Source organism: Epinephelus fuscoguttatus, linkage group LG9 (assembly GCF_011397635.1).
Source record: "Epinephelus fuscoguttatus linkage group LG9, E.fuscoguttatus.final_Chr_v1".
Taxonomy (NCBI): domain Eukaryota; kingdom Metazoa; phylum Chordata; class Actinopteri; order Perciformes; family Serranidae; genus Epinephelus; species Epinephelus fuscoguttatus.
Genome location: NC_064760.1, coordinates 10,706,016 through 10,722,831, shown reverse-complemented (window position 1 = coordinate 10,722,831; position 16,816 = coordinate 10,706,016). Strand labels below are relative to the sequence as shown.

General features: G+C 42.2%; 1 protein-coding gene across 2 annotated transcripts in view; it reads right to left on the bottom strand.

Moving 5' to 3' along the window:
* Positions 1-6,616, bottom strand: part of pdgfc (platelet derived growth factor c) — a 77,553-nt gene extending 70,937 nt beyond the window's left edge. For both annotated transcript variants that reach the window (XM_049585144.1, XM_049585145.1), the window contains exon 1: positions 5,789-6,616. In XM_049585144.1, coding sequence (XP_049441101.1) covers positions 5,789-5,966 — 178 coding nt within the window. In that variant the 5' untranslated portion in view covers positions 5,967-6,616. The remainder of the gene's footprint in view (positions 1-5,788) is intronic.
* Between the last annotated feature and the right edge of the window lie 10,200 nt (positions 6,617-16,816).

Genomic DNA, 16,816 nt, shown 5'->3' with positions numbered 1-16,816 from the left:
TTTTTTAATCAGTTAGGTGTGAAAGATGGCTGTAAATAGAATAATACCTGCAAGCTTCAAGTGCCATTTCCAAACCAAGGGGAAGAAATTCAAAATGCTCTGTCATTGCAATAATTACTGACAGCGTCGAAAATTGACCCAAAATCCAAAACTAAATTAATTTAAGCAGCTGAATTATCAGAATCATTATCAGGTTTCTAAAGCAGAGTAATAAGCTTCAGCTTAATGGTACACCCAACAGAATTTTAAGCACTGTAATTAGATGGTCCTCACCAAAATGCATCTTGGGAGCTGTAGTTGACTTCTCCCCTTAAGTTTTTATATACAGAATGCTTGTACCTTTGACATTTGATGAAAGGACGACATAGTAATGTACTTGCTAATCATCATCGTTCAAACAGGAGAGTTTATGCCTACGCAAGCCTTAGAAGTGCTTCAGCTGCCAGTCACAGCATTGTCTACGTAAAAAAAAATGAATGGGACTTTTACTAGTGGGACCCTGAGTAACCAAAATAAGTCCTCCTACTTCCCTCCTTTTTAAGTGTGCTATTAACAACTGTTCTCAGCCACCTATGAATGAATGAATGAATGAATGAATGAATGAATGAATGGGTGATGTACACCTCACACTACACCTGAAAGGCCACCCACTCTCTTTCCTGTTTTTAAGTCCCCTCTATAAACTGCGTGTTTTTCTGCATCATAATCTAATGAATGCACAAAGCACCTCTGTACCTTCAACTTCCATGTATGTGTATACAGAAAGCTGCACATGCTCCCCATGGGCCTGTGACCCTTATGACCCCAGTCCGCCCCCTAATCTCATAATCTTTAGCGGAACAGCAGCCTCTGTGATCATTGGCAGGTCTAGCGCGTTGCATACCTTCCTCCAGTGGTGCTCAGGGGGATATGTGGGAATATCTGCAGGTAATCCACATCTCCTACTAATATCGTAGCTGGATTTTTCTAATAACACACAGGCCTTTGCTTATGGGTGGGCTAGGTGGGCTCGGTGGCCGTCTACAGGAAAGTGCAGCCAGACCACTTAACTAAGAGATATGATATGAAGAGGCGGCCCCCGAGATGACCTGCATGATTGGAGAAGCTGAGATGCATCTGCTGGATGCGCAGTGTTACACAACTGTCGGCTCTGCCAGCAAATCACAGCCTAATGGAAGAAGGCATTGTAAACACTGTGGCATGAGCAGAAGCCATCTCAGTGTAATGAAACAAGCTTATATAGGCCGTTAGTTAATAAGCCTGAAGACAAGGTGCAGCCACAGCTTTATTGTGATATGCCTGAGTCCATTTACTTAGACGGGAGAACAACACTGATTGAACCTTCTCTAAAAATGCCACCCTATTAAATACAGACTATAAATGCTGTAACAAATCACAACTCTATCTCCCAAGAAATACATTTATATACCATTAATCTGCGTTTACAAATGCCTCCTGGAAGAAACATAATGCTGTCTGTGGATCAGGTCCTGCATCATGTGTTGCTAGGCAACTAAAACACTCTCTTAAGACACAGACTGTGGATTTGGTTAAATATTGAAAAAGTCAAAACACTTGGCTTTTTAAATACTGAACCCAGCCTAAAACCTAATCTATGTGTCATTATGAGGCGGGTCCATTCACATTTCTTTCTGTGTATTTCAAATGTCAACTCCCCTGTGCCTTTTTATCGTCGCCAGGCAACCACACCATCACCTCCTCACCTGAACCTTCCCGTGTAATCAATCTACCATTTATTATTATTCTTATTTACTATTTATTTCACTGTAATTAGTAATAATTAGTATGTAGTTCCTAAAATGTTGAGGCAGAGGGTACTTGCTGTAGCTCTGGCTGAGGGTGAGAGGCTGTCAGCAAATAGTTTGTTGGGCACAGGGAAATGGAGATCTGTGTGGGTTCATGAGACCCCTAAAAAGAGGGTGGGTCACAAGGAGAACCACCACAATGATAGCTGTTTCTAGGCATATCTTAGGATGAGTTGGGGACAGTTTGACAACCTGCTGTCTATTGTGTTGTCTATGCTCTTTTCAAAGCCACCAGGCTCCGCGACAGAAACAGTAAAGTCGTATTTATACTTGTGCGTCACCTCTATGCAGAGCCTACGCCGTAGCCTACTCACATGGCCTACGCTGTTAGCATTTATACTTGTGCAGTGGTGTGTCTGTGTCACTCTGCAGTTACAGCTCCAAAACATTAGTAAGCAGTGGGTTTTCTGTGAAGTGCTGTAAAGTTAAGTTGATTCAAAACACAGTGATAACACACATTAAACACACATTAAACATGGCTTAATAGAGACAATTTCAAACACAAGAACACAAATCAGCTTCACTATAACTCGCAGCATTCACAGACAAACACTTGTCTTTATCTGGACACATTTTCTCCACAAGTACAACATGCTAACGCTATTAGCACAAGCTTATAGCATTTTACATTGTATAAATTAGCCTAGCAGCTAGCGGAGATTTCCTCTACTCCTATGAAGCCAGGGACAATGGCGACATTTAACAAAGGTAATGTTACATTATTCGGCTCCATTACAACTCACAAGGTTCACAGACAAACCATCTGTCTTATACTAAACACGTTTTCCAAACAAATATAACATGCTAACGTTATTAGCACAAGCCTATGGTGTTTTACATTGTATAAATTAGCCTAGTGACTAGCAGAGATTTCCTCTGCTCATATGAAGCCAGGATAAATCACACACAACATTTTAGATGCTATTTTGTGGAGGCTTTATTGTCTTCATAATTTATTGTGTCTTATCTGTGAAAGTCAATAAAAGCTTCATTTCCACTGAGGGAAAAGGTTTCAGCTTATAAAAAATAGACAGAAGGTCTGCGTCGCCACGATGTGTAGGCTAGTCACATTTCTGGGAAGGTGCACATCAGGATATGGAGTAGGCCTAGGTATGTCGTCAATTCAGTGAAGAAGTATAAATCAAAATATAATTTTACCTCACACCACAAGGGTGTTGCTGGTTTACCACTGACTCAGTTGTTTAGTTTGTCTGTTTGTGTAACTATCAGAAACAAATTAGTGGCGACCACAGCAGTATGTGGGTTTATACGTAGCAACGACAACTAGCAGAGACCTACATCAAGTCGAGTGGGGAAAAATTTTAGAAGGACTTGGGAAAATAGCATTTTGAGGCTAAAACAAACATTGAATGCATCAGGAACACTGCTGAAAAGCTACATAATGACATAAAAACCAAAAATCAGTGGAGCCACCCTTTAAGTTTCTTGCAAAACACATTTGCCAATGCAAAGTAGCTGTATGTAGATATATTTTCGTAGGAAGCAGTGCTGTGACTGCATTAGCCTGTAACCATTCGCTATGAAAAATGAGCCTGATATTCTAAAATGCAAAAAACATCATCTGTAAAACAATTATAAGGGAGGGAAAAGGATAACTTGCGAACACAACCAGAGACTGTGGTGGTGTCTGGGGTGGACGGGTACATGCCTCTGCTTTAAACCCTCATTTCTGAAACCATACAAAGCATTTTTGTACTGCGACTGCAGATGTCATTTCTAGCAATGTTTTTTCTTAATACCCATGAAACCTTATAGCCATTTGGCAAACACATGAAAATGACATGTGCAATACATGTTATTGTAATACAACCTTCGGCGGTGGAGGAAGGAAATGTTCACATTATTTATGACCACAACACACAAAATTTACATTTCAGAGTTCATGCCCATTCTGTTAGCGTTTCTGAGACCTTTGTCCAAATCATTTATTGTGACAGATGGTTACTTCACACAGCACTGACCCTCAATGGGAGACAGCCCCCTCTGATATCTTATGGAGTCATCAGCCGCCGCTTGCCAAGTTTAATACGACTGGGGACCATAACTCTCTCGGCAACTACTACTAAACATGCCAGGCAGGTCTGGCTCCCTCCCCTCCCTCAGATCGATATCAAATTGTCTCGCAGAGCATCAGCAATCAAGCGCGCCAGAACGGTGAGCGCTCAGACACTCCAGTCAAAGGTTACAGACGGCCTGGCCAGCTCTACCCTCAGCCAATGTGTGACCACTGTTTCAAAGAGTTCTTTGACAGTTTAACATCTTTCCACCCGACACTCCCCCCTGCCCCTCCTCATCCACCTCCTTCACCCCCACCTCCCCTCCCTCCCCTCTCTCCTCACTGTTGTTTTCCTTTCTCAGCCAGTCCTGATTAAACCTGGAGATCCCGGCGGGAGGCTCTGATTTCCCAGCCCTGACTGTTACTGTAGTGAAGTCAGCGCTGCATGTCCTCACACAAGGCCAGTCAAAGCCATTGGCTTTAGAGGGCTGAGTAATGAATGAAGTCTGACCAGTGCAACATCTGCAGGGTGCAGGCATGCTGTTACTTTGAACTGGACCCTGTGAGGTCCTGTTGTGTCTTTGTGTTCTTGTGTAAATCTCTGTTGATATGCCAGTCTGATACAAAAGTTTGACTATTGATTGCACTTGTTTTATCTCATGCTTTACAAGAAGAACTTTTTAGATTCCAAATTTTGGAAAATCCTCCTAAAGCTTAGCGTCCTTTGTCTTTCTTAAATTAATCAGGAGGACCCATCCAATGCACTTAACTTCTGAAATGAAGTTGTAGGACATCTTGTCCAAAATGAAGTTATAATCAGTATACTGACATGAACTGAAGTTTTCTGATAGTCTTTTGTATGCAAGATGCAGGGGGGTAGATTTTGTTACAACATTTGGGGGAGCACATATGAAAAGGGGGGGGTTTATGAGCATCGAAAACGGAATTTTATGCACCAATTTGTGCCCTTTCTGCATTAACATATGGTGTAAATGTCTTTAATTTTGTAATGCCCTCTGCTACTTTAATTTTTATTCTTGGAGTGAACAAATGCACGTTGTAAATACTGAGGGGTACGTGTCTCCTGCATCCCCCCAGAAATCTACACCTATGATTGCATGGGTCAGTCTGATGAATTCAAGAGTTTTAAACACAAAAAACAAGTGCCTGGAGGAGGATAGCAACCAAAAAGTTGTTCTTAACTTATCTACAAAGCATCTGAATTATACATTTAGGGTGTATTAACCGTTAGTAATGTATCTAAGTGAATGTGAGTGCAAAAGCAAAGACTGAGTGGACGAGAGGACTCTCTACATATCACAGTGCATCTTTGGAAAATCAAAATCTATTGTTTATGATGGCCATGGGCTCCCCACTACACACGCTCGCGCCCACACACGCGCGCCAGCACACGCTACAACAACAAAGAAGGACAAACTGCCCATGATGGCATGAAATAGGCCTATCACCGGAGGGAAATTATTGTACTTGATGCAACTCAAAGCAGATACAGCATCAACTTTAACATTAAACATGGGCAGAACTGGATCTGTGAATTTGATAGTGCAGCTCAGTGCAGCTCTGGGGGTGAGCAAATTACATCGCCCGGAGCTACTGCTGCATGAATGGAGCCTTTTTTATGATCACAGGGAAAACTTCCCCCGGGGGACCTGGAATTTCGGAGGGTTTTCCCCCTTAAACATACACGGGTACACTTTAAAGGTAAAAGGTAATTTTGCACTTCCTATCCTGGATAATGCTGTTTAAACTGAATGAAACGCTCTCATTCATTGCAGTTTAAACTCAAGCAAGATGTGCATTTTTAAAAGAATGGCTCCGAGCCCAGTGAGAATAAGCATGTCGTTATATGTGCGTGAGAAATACTGAAGTTTATGTTCAATTAAATAACTTTTTCTGAATGTTACAAATAGCGATGGAAACTCACCGTTTTGCTCCTTCACGCTTGGAGGGTTAAGTTTGCTGACATGACTTGATTCAGCTTCCGAGCCATATTGTTGGAGAAGCGATGCAAGAAGGAATATTAATGGAAGGATCATTTGGATGAGTGGTGGTTGGCGATCACAAAGCGCTGTAGACGGGATGGTTTGTATCACCACACACATGCGTCGTTTACAGGACACCAGTGCTGCTTTGGACACATTTGGAGAGGATACAGGCAGAGTAGAATCCACATAATCTTAATCATCAGTCCTTCTGGAAAAAAAAGTGAAATTTATATCTCCCTAAAGCAAGACAAATCCTCCTCCAAAGCTTGCAGACCTCGCCGCTTCTGCGTAATGCAAGTGCGCACCTGTTGGTTCTGAGGAAAGTTGGAGTTGGACAAAGCTTTAAGTTATTATAATCCTGGAGTTAGCTGTAAAAGTGTCCGTGTGCAGGCATATCATCTATGGTACGAGATCGTTAAGAAAGCGCAGATGCATTTTAGTTAAAGCGCGCGTCCACGGTGCGTTCTTGACTCCGTCTGAATAAATCCCCGCTGATCTTTACGCATTACAGCAAAAGCTCACACAAGGAGACAGCGAGAGAGCCCAGCAACCTGATACAGTCTGTACCCAGAGACCATTCCCAACACCGAGACGAGTTCTGTTGTCTGGCGAGGTCTTGACTCATAACTTGGTGGAGACTGAGATAAAATATCGCCGCGCGGCCGGGGTTGGGTTTTTTGGAGACTGCCAACTGACGGCACAACAGGTGCTATACATAAAGTACAACTTCCCAGCCGAGGAAACTCCCCGGCATGTTAACTATTCCGTTGCTGCCTGCGCCAATGAGGTGTTTCACCCACTTTCAGCAACAAATTGTCAGATGCGGTTCCACATGTTGCAAACAGCTTCACGTTTCCAGTAATTTCCAGGAAAAGTGTCAGCGTTTCCAGATAATGATGAGTAAAGCAGTTCTGCACAGTGTGTTATGAGGAGGAGAGCACTGATACAAAGTAAATCTTAAAATAACTGTGCAGACAGTTTCCTCCGCAATAGAAGAAAAACACTTTTAACACTCAAGATTAAATCAATGTGGATGAACATTTTTGGAGCTCAGTACAAAAACTTGAACAGCCTTTTTTCCAGAATAACCTGACCACAACTGCTGAAACCAGTGAAATTAGAAACAAAATTCAGCACTGTGTCACAAAATGCTTCATAATATCGTTTTAAAGGGACAGTTCACCCCCAAATCAAAACCAGATATTTTTCCTCTTACTTATAGTGCTGTTTATCAGTCTACATTTTTTAATTCATTTTATTTTTTTGGTGTGAGTTGGCGATTGTTGGGGATATTGATCATAGGGATGTCTGCCTTCTCTGCAACACAATGGAACTAGATGGCACTCAGCTTGTGGTGCTCAAAGCACCAAATAAATCCATTTGAAAAACTGGACAGCAACGTCTCTTTCCAGTAATTGTCACCTGGTTACTCAAAAAAGTTACTCGGAACTATTTTGATTCTACCAAACTACCCCCGCCAACCGTATCACAGTGCAGAGACGCATGTATCTACTGCTAGCTCACCTAGCACCATGGATGAATTACTTAACGGGCCTACCAGGGGCCCAAAGCATTAGGGGACCTTCTGGCCTCAAATTAATACCAACTGAGCAGGAAGAGACTCAAAATGACCACAACGAGACGCTACAAGAGATGCAAAGGACTTGCAACAAGACACAAAATAATACAAAAACAGGCAAAACAACCACAAAGAGACACAAAATGACTACAAAAAATGAATAAAATTACTTCAATACGACACAAAATTACCTCAAGGAGACACAAAACCACCAAAAGATGCATAACTACAAAGAGATACAAAACCAGCCAAAAATCTTTGTGTCTTCCTCCTGTGTAGGAGAGGTGGTGGGGCCCTTTGCATATCTGTGCCCAGGGGCCCATTTCCTCACAGTCTGCCCATGCCTATAACCACTGAGCTACCTAAACGTACAGCTCAGTCGAGGGGGGCGCCATTAATGTTTACATCTCACGCTGTCATGAGCACCAGCCTCTCATCCATGAGTAGATGCACTCTGGTAGAAAGAAAATAGTTCCTACATGAAAATGTTCACAGCAAGGTCTGTGGATTATCTGGAATAATCAGGTCATGATTTCTGTAAAGATACATAGCTGCTGAGTTTTTTTAAATATATATTTTTGATACTTGGAGCACCACAAGTGTAGTGCCATCTAGTTCCATTATATTTGGGAGAAGGCAGACATCTCTACAGCTGATACCCCCAACACTCTGCACGTCACACCAAAACTGACAAAATTCAACCTATTATTTTAAATGACTTGAATCAGGTTTTTTTCTGGAGAGTTTCATCACATGTCAGTATAAACGAAAACTCTGTTGTGACAATTTGGTCTATCTGGGGAAAGATAAAAAATGCTACTGTGTGTATCACATTCACTCCCTCTGCATTCGTGTTCATAAACATCTTCTCCTTAGTTTTTCTGCTAGGCTACATCATTCTGGCCCCTGCAGCCTGCTTACATTTTTTGCCCAGTGCATCATGGTTCATCAAATTTGTAACATATACATGGTTAAACAATGAAGTCCACAGTCCATATCCACATCAGGAGCTTCATCATTCAAAAGGAAACTTTCCACAAGAAAATAAGCCTAAGTAAGCTCGTTGTAATGGAGTGATTGTTTAAAGCCTCGATTCATTTTCCCCATAGAGAGATGAAAGATGAATGTGTACCCACACAAGACTCCTCAACACACTGTTGTGCATCCTGCCTAAATGTTTCTGTGGAAGGAAATGTTTAAGAGCTTCTCAATTTGTCATATCAAAGCAGAGACACCGCTTGGAACAATACTCCCTCCTGTTCCCAATTTCCTTTCTGCCCGGCATACTGTTGTACCTCATCAACTGTGTTTCATGTGGTTCCTCCCATTTCTATTGTTGGCAAAATTCACCAGTGTATCCCCCCACTGTATGGTAAGTCTGCTGCAGCACAGACACAACAATCAAAGGAGAGACGGAGACATATTGAACCCATTGAGCCAGACTCATGATGCAATGCTGCAGCAATTTACCCCCAGTCTCACATAGCTCAGAAACTACCACCTCAAAGAGAGAGCAGAGCAGCCATCTCCCCAGCATCAAGGTATGAAGGAAGGTTTTGTGGTTTTAATCAGAGTTAATGGCTGGGAAAAGAAGGCATGGGGCAGTGATACAGTCATTTCATACGTGTGTTGCCCCCGTGGAGAGGGGCATATAGAGGTCTTCTTGTGCCTGCTGCAAGGGCCAAGGCCCTCTGTGTAAAGGAGAGTATCACATTCCAGCCCTGCAAGGGCCTGCAGCAGATGTCAGCACTTCACATTGTGGAATCCCTCTCTTGTTCGCACACACACACACACACACATACACGCACACACATACTCATACACACTCATTCACCCCTTGAGGTTTTGTCTGTAAAAGCTGGGTATTTTGTCTCGTTGTCCACATTTGATTGCCGCTTCCACGGTGGTCTTGTGAAGCGTGGAGCCTTTGATACAAAGAAATATAATAAACAGAGGAAATTAGAAACAAGGCAGACCTTTTGGGTCACAGCTAGCATACAGAGACATGCCAGCCAGGAGGGCTGTGTGTCCACCGAGCAGACTGGAGGTGGAAATGTATACAATGGAGAATTCACAGTCGTCGGCTCCCCCAGCTAAATCCCATTAGACTTGCTTGCCTTTTCGGGACACACACTGTCAAACAAACAAATGCCCTCTCCCGATCGGTCCGTGTTACACGACGCATCTGTCACAGTGTCTGCAAAACACCAGTTTTGTTCCAGGTGAAATGAAGTGAAACACAAGGGAGCCGACATGTTTGCGACATCCAGATCGCAGCTTATTATTGCAGCTTGAGGAAAAAGGCCTTTGAGATGACTTCATTTAAATGGTAAAAACCTCCTGTAGCAGCAGCAGGAGCTTTCGCTGTGTGGTCCTGAGAGGAGTCGTGGGAAATGTGCCAGCAGAGGAATTTAGAGGGAAATGACTCACATATTCTCGGAATTTAAAACAAAATTGAAGTCTTTTACATTCATTGTTATGCCTGATGAGTTCTTATCATTGAATCGCAAGGTTATGCTAATGTTTGCTCAGAGGGTGCTCTGTCCTTCACTGCGTGGACACACTTTTATATATCAGTGAGTCGTTAAGGTGTGGGGATATTGAAGTCTGATGCTTAGGTGCAGATTTTTAAGGGGGGACACAGAGAATATGTCCTTCTCAGTGCTGAGTACATGTGCTTTTGTCCTTCCTTTACAAACATGGAAGAGGCAGAGGACAAAATTAAAGAAATTTACACTATAAACTGATGCAGAGAAGGCACATATTGGTGCATAAAAACTCACCAAAATGTAGGAAATTAAATGTTTGATGCTCAAAATTTTATGGCAGAGGACCCATAAAGCCCCAGTTTCACATGTGTTTCCCCCAGTGTTGAAACAAACCTCGCTCTGATGCTTAACTTTGAGATGTGAAAAGTGTGGCATCCTGGTGATTAATTGCCCCTGGCTGCACTTGGCCTTGAAACCAGAGCCCCCTGGTGGTGCCCCTCAGGGCTACAGTCAGGACCCCTTGAACACTTGTTGATGCCTCTGCAGGCTCTGTGGAAAATGACTCAGTTTTAGACAACCTGTTTTTTACTCCAGTCTCTTCTCAGGAAATCATGTCATCATATGATTCAACTAACTTCTCGGGTAAGGCATTTACATGATGTCTTCTATTGTTCTACTGTCCATTTTCTAATCTGCTCATCCTGTTCAGCGTCCCCGGGGTACCTGGACCTTTCACTTTCGAGCATGTGTAATTTCCAGCTCTTAAAACACCCATCAATAAAAAAGAATGGGATGTTGTACAGTTGTTTTTCAGTGCCTGGATTGTAGCTGCCATTTATAGAAGAACAGTTGAGTATGACTCAGAAACCCCAAACAATAATCATGATGAGAACCTGCTGCTTCTGAAATAGGGCTGGACACTAAGAGCTTCCTCTGAATTTAGGAAAAAATAATCTGCAGTGTTTTAGATTTGGCTGCTGATAATCTGGATTTATTGTGTTGTTGTACTCAACTGTAGGTTGATTTATTTTGAAAGGAAATTTGACATTGGTTACATTGTTCCTGAGTGGCAGTCACAGCAGGACTGCAACCATGGAGTCAAGAGTGGGATGGACCAAATCTGCCGTGCGCCCCCCTCTCTGGGTACTCTAACATTTTTAGCATATTTGAAGATTATTGGGGGGGCAATATATATTATAGAGAGGACTAAGTGGTGATGGGAAGGTGGAGGGTACGCAAAGCAGCAGCATGAAAGGAGTGCAGGCAGAAAAAGAACAATATTTAAAATGAGGAGCAGTAAGATGATAGGTTGACGGAGAGGTTGGCTCACTGTTCTGTTGGTTGAGTGTGGATCAGCTTTAGAACAGCTGATGACCGGATTGACAGTGTACTGCCCTATACATTGACAGCCGGAGATAGAGCGTGAGCATGTGTGTAAGGAGTGAAAAAGTGTTGTCTCCCTGACTGAACTTTTGCTGGAGCTTCATTGCTACAATGGGTCACAGCAACATGATTGCCTTGATAAGTTAAGATCAGATCAGTAATAGTAGCGATACCACAACATGAAAACACTCCATGTGAAAGAGCCGCATTCAGGGTGCCCAGCTGATCAGTGGTTAGAAAGGGTACACCATGTATAAAGGCAGTGTCCTTATCGCAGTGGCCAGGGGTTTGATTTCAGCCTATGGCCCTATGCTGCATGCTGCCCACTCTCTCTCTCCCCCTTCACACTTCAAAGTGTCCTGTCATTAAAGGCCCCAAAAATAATCTTTAAAAAAAAGAGCTGCATTCAAAATTTTACTCAAGTACTGAAGCATTACTAGTAAAATCTACTCTGAGGACTTTGTTCTTTTCCAGGAGTTTGTACATACGTATGTGGTGGATAAACACTAAATGCTGCTCCTCCATGTTCAGTCTTGACTCTGTTGATACAAAGTAGACCTGTCGTGGAAGACCTGAGAGGTCTGGTTGGTTCATACTGCAGCAGAAGGTCAGAAATGTATTTAGGCCCTAAACCATTTAGTGCTTAATGAACCAACAGCAGTATTTTAAAACTGATTTTCTGACAGACAGGAGGCTAGTGTAAAAACCTCAGAACTGGAGTGATATAAGTCACTTTCTTGGTCTTAGTGAGGACTCATGCAGGAGAGTTCTGAATCAGCTGCTGTTGTCTGATTCATTTTTAAGGGAGTCCTGTAAAGACACCGTTACAGTGGTCAAGTCTACTGAAGATAAATACATGGATGAGTCCTTCCAAATCCTGCAGAGACGTCAGTCCTTTTATCACTGATGTGTTCTTAAAGGGATAGTGCACCCAAAAATGAAAATTCAGCCATTATCTACTCACCCATATGCTGAGGTGAAGGCTCAGGTGAAGTTTTAGAGTCCTCACAACACTTACGGAGATCCAAAGGGAGAGGGGGTAGCAGCACAACTCCGCCTAATGCAGGCTTGCGGCGCCCCAGATTCATCAGAAACGTCATTTGAACTCTGTTTTTAACACAGCCTGTAGCTCTAACTGCCTCTCTCTGCACCACGCTCACATGTGCACGCTTGCGTGCGACACCAGCGAAAGCACGTGAACACACATGAACGCGGTGCCCATGTCTCACGGTCTCACTCAAGTGCACACACGCTGAGTGCGGTCTTCAGAGAGGCAGTTAGAGCTACAGGCTACAATGAGGCTAAAAACAGAGTTCAAATGACGTTTTTCCAAACAACTTTTTATGTCGGGGCCTCAGGACACTTGGATCACTATGGACGAGCAGTATGGAGATATTTGTGGTTTCAGTTATGTGTTTTTGGACGTTTTAATCTGGGGCGCCATCAGCTTGCATTAGGTGGAGTTGTGTTGCTATCCCCTCTCCCCTGGGATCTCCGCAAGTGTTGTGAAGACTCTAAAACTTCACCTGAGCCTCCATTGGCATATGGGTGAGTAGATAATGGCTGAATTTTCATTTTTGGGTGCACCATCCCTTTAAGGTGATAGTAAGCTGACTTTGTAACTCTTACACATGAATTGTCTGATACATGACTACACATGACAGATTTCTGGCTTGGTTCGGGTTTTTAACACCACCAATTAAAGCTGTACGACAACTTTTGATTGTTCCTCCTTGGCTCCAAAAACTATAATCTCAGATGCGATGGAGATGTGGTGGAGGAGAGGTATAAAGTGACATACTTTAATTTTGTGTTTACACTATACAATTCAGGTAACTGATATCAACTAGCCACATTAAGCCTTAATCATTTAGAAGAATCAGAATCGTCTTTTAATGGCCAAGTGAGTGTGTACACATAAAGAGAATCTGATGCTGGTTTTGTATACTCTAACTGTACATACATAGAAATAGACATACAGCTAGAACAAGGACAATAAAGCTGAGCAAAGTGGAAATAAACATTTCACTACTATGTACAGATATAAGTATATGTATTTAGATACATCTATATACATCTCTATCTCTCTATCTCTCTCCAGTGTCTCTCTGGAGTGCACAGTTTTCACTGTACACTTGTACATGTGGCCCCAGTGGGCTGGTTTAGGCTGAATTCAGCATGTCAGCCCTGTGCTCTACCCATTAATTACACCAAAACACAGATATTCTTGTCTGATGCATTTATCCATTACATTTGTCTGCAGCCAGTGTTTCACAGCAGAACCTGAACTGAATTCAATTTAGATTCACTTGTTACTTTTGGGATGCTGTCTGACTCTATTTGTTATTGCTCCTGGATGCTGCTCTGAAAATGAGACGGGGAGGAAGGCTGCAGTGTGATAGTGCAAGCTGAGGGGGAAAAAGCATTCCTCATTTGAATGTATGTGTTTTACTCTGATGTTAGAGTGATATAAATGTGGGAGAAAGAAAAAAGTAATCTCAAGCAGTGTTATGATATAATATGTCAGGAATTTGGCTGTTATGTTGCGAGCAAATCACTGTTTGTTTCCCATGAATTTCAGCAAAAAACAGTCTCATTTTCAGTCTGTGTATCATTTATAAAATGTTCTCGAGCCTCTTGCAGCGATAGGATTTCCCTCTTTACACCTGAGTGGAGTCCAAAAACACTGGGAGGGAACTCTCCTGCTGCACAGCTTTCTGGCTCGATGCCTCCATCATAATCTTAGTTAGTGTTGCACTTATACTGAACATCTGCTGACGGGGAGGAGTCAGATTCCATTATGGCAATCTGCTTATTTAATGATGCAGAGGTCAAATCTATACTGCCAAACTTAATCAATACGGTACTCCACTGGAGCCCAGCACTGAGCTGTGATAAACTGACTGAGGCTGAACATGTGCAAGCCTGAAACTCTGTGCATATGTTCACTCTTACCTTTTGAATTTATGAAGTATGCATACCTAATGCGTGCAGTTTGATAGCATGCACTGGGTTGTGTTGCTGAAAATGCAGCAGATCTGCCTGAAGTGCTTCAGTTCTAACATGTATAATATGGCTGCGTACATGTTTAGTTCACAGGTCAGGTAGTGGAAGCAGCAACAGAGGAGAAAGATCAATAGCTAAAGGGAGAACTCAGCAAGTACGAAGATGCCCTTACCTGAACATGTCAATGTTCTGTTCACTGTGCTGCTGTAATGAAGCTGCTGATTCAGAAACTAAAGGCCTTTTTTCTCTCGAGCCAACAGAATTTATTCTTCTACAAATTACTTTTATCTATTTATATGCACATTTTGAAATAGATAAAACAATCATAGCACATTTTTAAATCCCACAAAGAAGTATTTCACTGCTGGAACAATGGTTGTTTCACACAACTGAGCTGTCTATGCAAAAGAAAGACACAAATACTTAGTGCCGCATGATTGGAGAAAACAGAGGAAAAGTGCTGTGGCATCCGCTTTTGCGCAAGAGGTAGAGGACCTACAAATCCCAGAATGCACTGCACTGCCCTAGACCGATAAATGCTCCTGCTGGTGGGTGATGTAATGCGAACCTGGCTGTTTTTCCACATAAAACGATACGGCTCATAACAAGTGATCTTGAATTACAGTTAAACAGTAAGCTAAAATATGTTACTGAAAACATGTAAAATAGGCAGCACAGTAACAGAATCTTGGTTCATATTTGGTAGGTGCTTCATTTTCTTAATACAGGAAACAGTGTGGCACCAGCTACCTGTTCACAAACTCTCATATTACAGCCAAACAGTGCACTAAAAAATGTTTTGAAGACATAGTAATGGAGAAATAGGCAGCACATTAACAGAATATTGGTTAATATTTGATAATCACTACCTTGTTTTACAGTTTGGTCTAAGTTTGAGACAAAGAGGGGCAGGTGTCTCTTTCTCAATCCACTTCTAAACTTTTTGTGTCCATGGTGGTGGGATTACACTGGTGGGATTACATATCTCCTCTGGCCTGGGAACACCTTGGGTCCCCCAGGAGGAGCTGGAAAGCATTGCTGGGGAGAGGGACGTCTGGGGTGCTTTGCTTGGTCTGCTGGCCCCATGACCCGGCCCCGGATAAGTGGATGAAAATGCATGCATGGATGGTGGCTGGCATATGAAATGTGGAAGTATAATCTGCAGTTTGAGCAACCGCCCTAATCTGCTACATGACACGTTTGCAGATAGTACGTCGGATTTTGTAGCCAATTTTGGTATTGGCCAAACAGTGGAAATAAATCCCAAGCCCATTGTGTGATTTCACTGGGCCCAAAAAGAGGTTTTCCCATTGACTAATTAAGAAAGAGACGTCTGTAAATCAGTGAGTACATTCAATCTGACATTTGGAAAGTCTAGAAGAGCCGCATGGTTATATCATCATATCAAGTTAGCAGAGTGCTAAACAAGATGTAGCCAGCTCTGGGTAATTTGATACATACAGATTTGGACACCGGTGGATGAGATGGAGGGACTTTTCATTTCATTCACAAAAACTACCCACACTCTTATGATAAATCTGGTTGAAAATTGGCAAAGTATCCCTTTAGTAAGCAGCGACCCAAATAAAGTCTGGCTGTCCCCATATTTAGGACAGCATCCAGTTGAATTCTTCCTCAACTTTAACAGAGTATGCATAATGTAAAAGCACAAAGCCTCACAATTCTATCAGTGTGAAACAGTCCAGTCTCAATGCAACAGCAGCTGCGAGAAAACAAAGCACCACAGTAAATTTAGAAGAAAACTGGAAAAACAGTTGAGTCAGTAAATTTATTTCAGTATCACTTGATGTAATTTTGATGTTAATTTAAATGTCAGAGGAGATCAGGATCAGGACTGTCATAAAAAAGTTCAGGAAAACCATTTTATTCTGGGCAGAGGGTGTTGGTTAAGAGGCTGACAGAAAAAATATCATCTGTAATTAGAATGATAGCTACGCTGGCAAGGAAAAGAGGTTTAATGTGTAGCTCCCTTAGAGGAGTTCACATCAGATGCCATGAACAATAAAAACACGTTTTACAAATAATAACTTCTATTTAGCATTTTCTTTTTATTTGTTTACCCACAAAAAATGCTTGATGTTCCCATTCATCAGAATTATTCCAAATCTGACATCAAGTTCACTTTGCACACACACAGTTCAAAATATTCTCATCCCATCCGTCCCGCGGCCTTTCATCCTTATCCTTCATGATTTACATTGAAGTCTCATTCACTTTAACAGAGTATGACATCTGCTTCTTCTTCTCCTTCCAGGCGATTTATCTTGTCACTGATCTGAAGTTTTGTCCATGAAGCTTCTCTGGGTTCAGTTAAAGAACTATCCATCACTTCTGAATTGAAAACATGTTACTTAGCAGCACACGGTGAAAAAAAAAAAAAAGATGTTTAGTAGCAACACTTGTGCGATTCTCCCTCTGTCAAAGGCTTTGTTTTCATTTGAATAAAAGTGTGACAACACATAAGTCTTCGCAGCTACAGTAGTAATAGA